This window comes from Petaurus breviceps, unplaced genomic scaffold, assembly GCF_028583685.1.
Source record: "Petaurus breviceps papuanus isolate PSGF00001 unplaced genomic scaffold, PetGlider_PUasm1.0 490, whole genome shotgun sequence".
NCBI classification, from domain to species: Eukaryota; Metazoa; Chordata; class Mammalia; order Diprotodontia; family Petauridae; genus Petaurus; species Petaurus breviceps.
In genome coordinates, this window is record NW_027186352.1 from 8,009,992 (window position 1) to 8,020,489 (window position 10,498).

Consider the following 10,498-nt stretch of genomic DNA (forward strand, 5'->3'; position numbering starts at 1 on the left):
GAATTCCAGCTCCTCAGCCAGCCCAAAGTCCAGCCTCCCGATCCCCAAGGAGGAGGTAGAATTGGGTGTCTGGACCTCGATCCCTGCCAACCCCAGAGCCCTTTCCACAGTGCACGCCACACCTCTCATCTCATCCGAGCCTCTCTAGCACTGCGGGAGGGAGGGGCTGTACTAATCACTGTTTTACAGATGAGGAAACTGAGGCAAACACGAGGTGGGTGACTTGTGCAGGGTCACACAGCTAGTGCATGTCTGAGGCTGGATTCAATCTCAGGTCTTTCTGACTCTAAGTCTAGACCTTTATCTTCCATTCCACCTACCTGCCTATGCAGATTTGACAAAGGCTAAGTGCTGACGACCCCTCTTCTGCCCTCCTGCCCTCCCTTTCCCCCGTGAATTCCTACAAAGTGGGTAGCTGCTGGGGAAGATGAGAAGGACTAAGTGTCTGTGGAGACCCAGCCCTGCCTGGGCTGTCTGGGGGCTTAGGATCGGTTCTAAAGAAGATGCATGCACAGCTGGCCTCTAATTACTGCCCCTCCTGTCGGGCCGCCATAGACCTCTTTCAAAGTCTCCTGGCACCGCCCGATCCCTGACAGGCCACCACGCCGAGCCGGTGGTGCCCATTCTAAGAAGAATACTATTCAGCCCAGCTGAGTGATAGGAGACCAAAGCCAGCCAGGTCAGGGAGAGGAGCTGGGGGAGAGAGCTGAGGGCCAGCCTTCCCTGCCCTGCCCTCCTGGGGGCACCTAGGGGGCCAAGCATGGGCACTGGCTTGAGCTTTCTGGACCCCAGGCCGGCCCTGGCATCCCAACTGCAAATATCTTGGTGGGGGGGGGGTGATTCAGAGCACCCCTGGCCAGGACTCAGTTCAGTGAAACCTTGCACTTACAGTCACACCTGGCGAGGAGAGCTGAGTCTCTGTGGAAGCACCCGCCTGGGCGCCCTGTTTGGACCCTTTTTGGCATCTGCCTTCAAGGCTGTGCTCCTTGGTGGGGGCTCTTAGGTCTGAGGTGGGCAGAAGCTTGGCCTCCCTCACCTGCACTAGGGGCCCCTGCTTGGTTTGGCTCTTTTTTTTCTTTTTAAGTGAGATTTGTGTTACAGGAAGTTGCAGGCACCAGCACAAACCATGACTCTTAAAAGTGTCTCAGGCACCTTTCGTCACATTTTCAATGTGTGAGTTAAAAAAAAAATAAAAAGGCTAACCCAACGTGCGGCTTCCTAAGCAGCATTACCAGGGAGCGGCTAAGTCTGAAAAGCATTTGAATGCCTCCCTCCCCCACAGCCTGAGCAGAAAGCAGGGCTGATTTAATTGCTAGGTTTTGAGGAGGGAGGAATCTTGGGGTCCACCTATTGAACCCGCTCATTTTAGAGATGAGGGAACTGGGGTGAGGTGACCTGTGCCAGGTCCCCCAGGGCTGGGGCTTGAACCCTGGGCCCTGGCCTCCCAATTCCTGGTTTTGCTGCTGCCCCACTGACAGCTGGGTGCCAGACAAGAATGGGCCTGTCAGCACAAAGGGCCGCCTACAGGAGCTCAGTATGACACAGGGAGAGTCCTTGGCAAACCCAGGAAAGGTGCCACATGGGAATGGCCTTGAACCCCTCAGGCACTGAACACCAAAGTCACAGACTTGTTATAAATTGGGGAGGAAAATGAAGCAGGACGTGGAGTACAAGCCGAGAGCTCTCAAGCACTAAGACAGAGGAAAGGAAGGCAGCAAGCCTTGCCCCCGGCCCAGCCGGGCCTGTGACCCCCGCCAAGCAGCCCCTCCCAGGGCCCGGGCAGTGCCCTTACCCTGCTCTTCTAAGATTCCGTTGGGCATCTTCTTGTCGTTGGAGCTGACCACTGCCTTCCTTTGCCTTCTGAACCTTGGGAGGAGAAGACATGGGGTGTAAGCCAAGCCACTTCCTTAGAGGCAGGGAGGAGGGGGCCCGTCCTCTCTCTGCCCAGTGTACCCACCAGGTGAGCCGGCTAAAACTCTTCCTATTCATGGCTGTGGCCGAGGGCAGAGAGCGGTCAGCACAGACAGCCAGAGAGCATCCTGCGCACCCCGAGGAGAGCCCCGCCACTGTGCGATCTCATTTCCTCATTAGATCATATCAAAACAAGCCTGAACGGGCTGGGAGAGACACGTCAGAGAAGACGCCTACCTGAAGAAATAGCTGGCCAGGAGGACTGAGAGAATGAACAGTAAGACCAGGACCAGGACGCCAATGAGCAGGGGATTCGTGTGGCTGCTATGTGTCGAGTCTGGGAAGAAGAAAGGAGAGACCGTGTCCCTGCTGGAGCCTGAATCGAGAGCAGAGATGAGGAGGAAGACCTGGGAGCTCCCACTGACCCAGGAGCGGAGGGGCTGGGGGGGCGGGGATCACAAGAGTCGGCTACCAGGGCATTAAGACCGCAGGATTGTCATCTTTAACCCTCCCAAGGGTCTCAGCCATTATCTAATCCAAGGGCCCTCGGTCTGGATGCCTTCTCAGAAGCATGTTTGTAAGTGTAAAAAGTATACAAGACTACGGAGGAAACCAGTTATACTGAAATATAGTATTATTTTAATGATATTTAGATAGTTACCAAAACATTTTTTTAAAGAACCCACATTCATAGACCCCAGGTTAAGAATGAATTTTTATCCAATTACCTCATCATGAGACAGATGAAGGCCCTTGAAGGAGTGAACTTTAGGGGCAGACTCATGGTCCTGCCCAGCCTGGAAAAGCCCTCCATGAGCCACAGTCCTCTGTGACTTAGTCTACAGAATTTTCTGGAACACCGAGAGCTTAAATGACTCCCCTGGTCCTGTGGCCAGTGTGTGTCCAAGACAGGACTCGAACCCTGGCCTTCTGGATTCTGTCCTCTCTGCCACACACAGGAGAACAAGAACTCACATTTGCATGGGTCCTTTTAAGGCTTACAAAGTACTTGGCCCACCATAAACCTGGGAGGCAGTTGTTATGACCATCTTCATTTTATAGCTGAGGAAACTGAGTCACGAAGGTAGTCAGTGTCTGAGACTGGACTTGAACTCGGCTCTTCCTGACCCCAGGGCACTAACCACTGTGCTACCCACCTCCACAACAGAGCCCGGACTTACATCCACATTCTCACTTTCCCCACTGTACCAGGCTGCCGATGACATGAGATTATTTAGTCTAGGTGTTCTTAAACTGGGGCCAGTGAACTTGTTTTTAAAATCTATGTTGATAACTGTAGTCTCTGTACAATCCTCTGTCTTCACTTTATGAATCTACAAGCATGATCTGAGGAGGGGTCCCTGGGCTTCACTGGATTGATCCCCAAAGGGGCCCAGGGCACAAAAACAGCTAGGAAATCCTGCTCTAGTCCAACGGTTGTGTCAAGAATTAATCCTCTCCCTTGAGCTTAAAAATATGTCTGCTTCCTAAGTGCAGGGTGAGGGAGATGTGGTTAGGTGTTAGGCAGAGGTTTGCCTGAGAGAGATGGGGTGGGGGGGGGAGTGCTGAGTGACCTGCAAACCCAGACATCGATTAGCTTTTGGCTCTTGGCCAGGCCACATGCTTGGCACTGGGCACACAGAGCCAACAGTAAAATAGCTCCTGCCCTGGGGGAGCTTACCTTCTCTGCACAAAGGGAGACGACACATGAATACAGAATACATACAAAGTGGATGCTAGAGCCTCTTGGGAGGGTAGTGGAGGCGGCAGTGAAGGGACTGGGAGTGTTGGGGAGAAGTCCAGAGGCAGGGAGGGGTCCCTCTGCCCCTTCCAAGCCCCCTCTGGACTCTGTGTTCAGTTCCGGGCGCCCCCACACCACACAAGGATCCACTGAGAGAACGGAGCGGTTCCCTCATTTGTAAAAGGAGACAGTTGGGCTCCCTTCCAGATCCAAGCTTCTGCTTTGGTATTTAGCCTGGTCAGTGAAGACTGAGGAGAAATCCACTGGGTCTTTGCTCCTCCTTGTAACCAGAGCTGGGCCAGGGGGGTGAAGGCTGCCCTGCGGGGTGGGGAACCCCCAGCAGAGGGGTGAGATGGGGTCAGCAGGGATCCCTCCCAGGCTTCTGGCTCTGAGACACCCTAATTCTTTAATCCCCAACAAGACATCATGTAGCCTCCCCTTGGAAACCTCAAGTGACAAATGCATCCACTCCCTTTGGAGGCAGGTCACTCCATTGCTCCAAAGAGAGCAAACCTAACCTTCTCTCCATATGCCAGACTCTGACCCAAGGCCCAGTCCTTCCCATCCCCCTCAGCAGCCTTTGGCCAGCTGGGTCACTTTACAGGCCTATATTTCAGACCCTGCACCATTGCTTTAGTCATGGCAGGTCCCAGCTGGAAAGGCTGTCAGTGACTGTCCAGTCTGACCCCTCCCTGCAGAATCCCTGGCCAGAGATGGCCTGGCCCCAGTGCTCAGAGATCTCCAGGCTCAGGGCACCACAGTTCCCTCCGGGATTCCTGTTCCAGTTTGGATGACTTTCAGGTTATTCAGAAGCTTTTCTCTAACTCCAAACAAATTCTGCCTCCTTGGGGCCGCTGCCCCTTGGCACCAGTTCTGCCACCAAGGCCCTTTCTTCTTCCACTTTCCTCCCCAGCTCTTTCCTGGCCCCTTGTTGGCACTTTCAGGGGTTGTCCCCCCTCTCATTTCTGCCTGGGCTTCCCAGCTAAGACTACGCCTTCTCTGCAAGATCATCTGCAAGATGTGTCTCCCGGCACCTCTTCCTCCTAGAGCCTCCTCCCCCCCCCCCCCCGTGACCGTCTCCAGTTCATGCCCCCAGACCTTGTCTGGGCACAGTTGTTGGCACACTGTCTCCTCTGAGAGGCTGGCGGCAATTCCTGTCTGCCTCTTCCTTGGAATCATTGAGGCATGCTAAGTGTCTCCATTCAGAAGGCGTTTAATAAATGCTTATTGGCGTGATTGGTGTGAAGCCTCAATCCAGTCTCTTCCAGAGCCGTTTTCCCTTGTATCCCTACATATGGGGCATCAGTGTGGAAGAGTGAATGGAGAGACAGCCTTGGAGCAAGGAAGACCCAAGTGCAAATTCTGCCTCTGAACCAGTGGTGGTGTAATGGGAATGTAAATTTTAAAGATCTTCGCTGCCCCTAGGCTAAAGTGCACCTGGAGCCTGGGGTGGGAGGCTTGTTTTTCAGTAGATACTTCTTGATTGGCCAGTGAGTCAATAAGGTTGTTACATTCTCTGAGCCAGGAGAAGGCTATATAAGCTCTGATGTGTAGCTTTGTTTTGGGGCTCACTTTGAGAAGTGTTCTGTGATTTGATCAGATGAAACTCTGGGAAGCCGTTGTCCAGAGCCCCCCAGCTTTGAAACCCAGATGTTGATTTGGTATGAACGTAATGGTTGGACAGTTTGGAAATCTGTCTACTTGATCTGTTTCTCTGTCTTGATGATTCTGTCTGTATATTCTGAAGTTCGGGGTGCTGACCTTTTCCCCTGAACTAGGTAAATGATACATATTTGACTGATTAAAGTAAGCTTGTTAACCCATTTTGAGTTGCTTTCCTTTAACAAAGCAGATCCAAGAACATGAAGTGGCAGCAAACCCTGGGGACGCTGGAGTGCTTGCTGATACAGGTGGCTACATGAGTGAAGAGGAGGCCAGATGATACGGGTGTTATGAATGTAGACAGAGGAAGATCTGGCTAGTGACTGCATCTGCTGCATGAGAGAGTCAGGGGTCAGGGCCATGGGAGACCTCTCCCTTGCACACAGCCCAGTGTATGCTGTGCAATGACTTGGCTTGATGGTATGATCCTTTAAATATCTAAAGACAGCTCTCAGACACCCCTGAGAGGCAGTGAGACACAGTGGGCTGGGCTTCAGGTCGAAGGACCCAGGTCAAGTCCACTCTCTAACATTTCATAATAATGTAACATTGGGCAAGTCAGCTCATTAGGGGGAGCATGAGGTGCCTTCCTGGGATTTATCTACTGAGTTGTAGACTGGTCCCTATTTGTATCTCCTATACTAGGAAGCCCAAGTATTGCCCCCACCCCATTCACCATTTGCCAAACTTTCTCCGATCTCATCAGGCCTCGCACAGCACACCCAGTCCCCAACCTCTCATTTGAGGTCCCAGTGTCCTGAGAAATCCAAGGCCATTCACTGTGAGCCCCACTTCTGCCCTCTCCTCATCTCACACCCCTCTGCCATCATGTGCCACCCCCTCCTCCTTCCCTCCTGCCTTGTCCCTCAGCAGTCCCTCCCCACCTCATCTTGAATCCTTCCCTATGTGCTGGCTCCTTCCCTGCTTCCTAAACACATGCCTGAATTTTCCATCTCGAAAGAATCCTCACAGATTCCATTCTCCCCTCCATCTAGAGATCATCCTTCATTTCTCTTCCTGTTCCAGAAAACTACTTGAATGGGCATGAACCAGTAGCCTCCTCGTCCTTTCCTCCGCACCCTAGACTTCCTGGCTTCCAGCTCCCTCATTCAACGATAACTCTCTTTTCAAAGGTTCCAATGGTTGCTTAGCTGCCAGATCCAATGGCACCTGAGAATTCTTCTTCTGGGACTCCGAAGTCTCTGACACCCTCCCCTGTTGACTGCTCCCCTCCTCAAATCTCTCTCCTCCCTCTGTTTTCACACGCACGCACACACACACACACACACACACACACACACTACACTGCCTTTAGGAGAATACAGCATCCTCTCACTGTCCATTGGGCAGGAAAGCCTGATGACTCAGTGGCCATTAAAAAGGGGCCACAATTTCTGGCGCTTCCTTTATTCAGCTGTCCCAGGGGCAAGCACCACTTCCCTGGGGTTCCCCGACCCCAGTCACCATGTGGACAGGAGCACATGGCAGCCGAAGCCTGTGTCTCATCTAGGAAGCCGGAATCCGGGTTTTGCTTCTTCTGCACTGTTCTTTTCTCATCATAGTTGAACGAGCACCAATCCCAAGAGGGATGTGTCCTGGCTGGGAGACCACCCAGGGAGCTCAAGATGCTAAGAGATCTTATCTTCTTTGTTGGATCTGACCAGCAGCAGGTGGGAGAGGCCCTGACAACCTTCCCAGCACTTCATAGGTGTGACCTTTGACAGAATGAACCCAATCCCTGGCCCAGCTTGTTGGAAGACGTTGCCATGAGGGGTACAGTGCCAAGCTGAGGAGAAATGGGGAAAGCCTACTTGATAGGCCTTCAAAATTCTTCATGTTCTGATAATTATGACTCAGTCTTCTGCAAAAGACAGCTAGGTGGATCTGAAGTCAGGAAGACCCGAGGTCGAATCTTGCCTCAGATACTTAGCATCTGTGAGACCCTGGGCAAATCATCTAATCAGTTTCCTCATCTGTAAAATAAGGATAATAGCATCTACCCATCTAGGTCAATGGGATCAAATGAGATTAAACATGGCACTTATAGAAAACCTTTGCAGACTGGTTGTTTGTTCTTGTTGGCATGTTCTGTAAGTTCTTTGCACCTTTTGGCATTTCTTCTGTGCGCAGGAAACAAATACCTGTCCCATATCTGATTTATATCGTATGTTGGGTGCCTTTCTTTGTAGGGAGACCTGAAGACCAAGCCCTGACTCTCAAGTAAGTAATGAACTGAGGGAGAACTCACTGCCTATTATCAGAGTCCAGGCTCTTCCGGAACAGACCTGGTCCAGACTCTGTCCATGTGACCTGGACTGGTGGAAGGAGAGCTCTCAGCTCTCAGCCCCATCTCCCTTCCCCTTCCCCCTGCTTTGAAGCTGTCCTTCCCACCCACCACGGCACTCCCACTGAAAGGCTGAGTCATTCTGGAGCTGAATCCCGAGGATGGGCCCCCACTTCCCCAGCGATGGGGTCACCCTGGTAAACAAACCCTTTCTCTACGTCTTCCCCTGACATGTCAGGACTTAAGGAAGAGGGATGGCGGAGCTGAGTTTCTTTCATGTTCTCCTGGAAAGTCAGATCTGAAGGGACCTTCCAAGGCACCAAGTCATAGGATTTTAGGATCGCAGGGCGAGCAGGGGTCTCATGAGCCATGTAGACCAGTTCTTAACCTGGAGTCCATGAATAGATATCATGAACTTGGATGGGGTAAAAATACATCTTTATTTTCTGAAAGATGAAACTGAAATTTAGCATTTCCTTCAGTTTTTAAAAACATAATCCTGAGAACTGGGCCATAGGCTTCTCCAGATTGCCAAAGGATCCAGGTCATGCAAAGACCTGGTCTAATGCCCTCATTTCACAGATTAGGAAACTGAGGCCCAGAAAGGAGATTTGACCAAGGTCACACAGGTAGTAAAAAACAAAAGGGGGGCGGGGAGGAACAAGTCCTAATTAAATGACTGGTATATAGGAGGTTTCACCAGATCTTCACAACCACACTGGGAGGGGGGATTATAAGATTATAATCCTCATTTTACAGAAAAGGAAACAGAGGCAGACGGCAATGAAGTGACTTGTCCAGAATCACACAGCTAATGAGAGTGGTGCACACTGTCCCATCCCCCTAGTGGCCTGCAAAATCACAGCTATGGCCTGGGGGGCATCATCCAGTCTCAGGGCACTGACAAAGGGCTAAGCCTTTCCCTCCTTCCCCCTTGGGTGTTTCCCGAGAACAGGCAGAGGAAGGCTGCTGCTTCCCTTGGATGAATGGCCCGGGGGAGTGGCCCTGGGGTAGGCCGGGTGGGCTGGGGTGGGTTCCCTTTTGACTTTTCCCACTTCTGCATTTGTTGCTGAGTCAGCTGAGAGCCAGCGGACCCACACACTGCCAGCCCTAGACGTGTCAATGAGGAAGGGCATGGAAGAGCCAGGGAAGATACGCGGGGGTCCCCTTGGCCAGCTTCCTTTCACAGGCGAGAACATGCAGTGGGTCTCAGGGGAATCAATCAAGTGCAGCCAAGTAAGTGGGTCAATCAGTGCAATCGGGTCAAGGCCAAGTTCTCAGAGCTCAGAGACTGGAGGCTGATTTTTAAGCTTTATTGATGCCTTTTGTCCTCCCTGGGCCTAGGCTGACCCAGTGAACTCCCCACCTCAAGGACAAAAAAAAGCTTTTAAGCCAAACCAACCCAAAGGGCAGCTGGGAGTGACAGAAAATGTAGCATTCCACACCCATAGTCCCCACCTTCGAGGAAAGGCGAGAGCTGCATTTCTTCATCTCTCCTTCAGGGACAAGATTGCTCACTCTAAGGGATTTAAGGCATCATGGCTTCATTTTACTGCCATGAGGGTGATTTTTCAGAAGAATGGAGGACTCTCCGATGGCCCATCAGATGAAGCCAGTTAATGGGGAAGAGCAAGGAAGCAGGGGGGTGGGGAGGGCTCATGGTGGATCTGTCCCTTGAAAACTTCTTGCTTTTCTGGGCCCCCAAAGGACTGGGGAGGGAGGCCTGGAGGGCTCAGGGAAGGCCTGGGGAAGGCTAGAACCAATCCAAATAACATACAGTCTTATGGGACTTTCAGATCCACAAGTCCTTGTAGACATGATCTCCCCTGAGTCTCCCAGCTCCCGTCTGAGGGAGGAGTGGCATCCTGGACTGGAATCATGGTGCGGCCACTTAGCAGCCTGAGAAAAGACAACTTTGCTCTCTGAGTCTCAATTCCCTTACGTGTAAAGTAACCAGCAGAATTTCAGCTTTGGAAGGTAATGAGGCCAGACTTATCACGAACAAACCTGGGCCAGACTCTGCCCGTGTGACCCAAACTGAAAAGGGCCGTTGGTGACCAGGACGGCTCTCAGCTTCACCTCCCCCTCTCCCTGCTTGGAAGCTGTCCCTCCCACCCACCACGGCACTCCCACTGAATGGCTGAGTCACTCTGGAGCTGAATCCCGAGGATGGGCCCCCACTTCCCCAGTGATGGTGTCATCCTGGTAAACAAACCCTTTCTCTGCATCTTCTATGACATGTCAGGCCCCACTAGGGGCCATCCTGTCTCACCTGGAAGGTTTCAGTGTGTTGTGGGGGGAGAGCTCCGAGGGCTGGAAACTTCTCCACACCTAAGAGCGGAGGTGGCCTTTCTGCAGCTTGACCCCCACCACCTCCTTCTGCCCTGAAGGACCCAGCGAGAGAGCTTGGCTGGAAGACCCCTCAGGACCCTCCCATCGCTGACCTGTGGGGACTCCACCATTCTAGTCAGAATTTGGAGAAGTGAGAGGTATGTCCAAAGGAGCCAGAGTGGGCTTCATGTGTGGGACCAGATCACCCAGAGCTGGTCACCACCTTAGAAGTCAGCTCTCCCAAGTTCATCTCTAGCCACCCTCTCAATACCTCCCAGGGACAGGGACCTCATTACTGCAGGCAGAAGGCTTCTGATTCTGAAGTCACTCCAATATTGGTAGAAAGGATTTCCTTGGGTTGAGGCAAGTCTGTTCAAAGCCTGAGGTCCACAGACTGTGGATAAATTGCAAGGGGTCTCAACTTACATGGGAGGAAATCGTTTTCACTAACCTCTCATTGAAATACAGCGTTTTCTTCAGTTATGAATTAAACAAACTAACAAAACTCTCCTTTGGAGAAGGGGGACCCAGGCTCCCCTGGCCTGCCTGCCAAAGGGATCCTGGGCACA

The 10,498-nt window shown here is 52.1% G+C and overlaps 1 protein-coding gene across 4 annotated transcripts in view; it reads right to left on the minus strand.

The window, feature by feature from the left end:
- PTPRE (protein tyrosine phosphatase receptor type E) overlaps positions 1 to 10,498 on the minus strand; it is a 58,644-nt gene that overhangs the window by 44,040 nt on the left and 4,106 nt on the right. For 2 of the 4 annotated variants that reach the window (XM_069101714.1, XM_069101713.1), the window contains exons 2-3: positions 2,149 to 2,248; positions 1,793 to 1,866 (exon numbers count right to left, since the gene is read on the minus strand). In XM_069101714.1, the coding sequence (XP_068957815.1) occupies positions 1,793 to 1,866; positions 2,149 to 2,248 (174 nt within the window). Of the gene's footprint in view, positions 1 to 1,792; positions 1,867 to 1,957; positions 2,101 to 2,148; positions 2,249 to 10,498 lie in introns of those variants that run through there. The other 2 variants (XM_069101715.1, XM_069101716.1) reach the window with 2 other exon arrangements.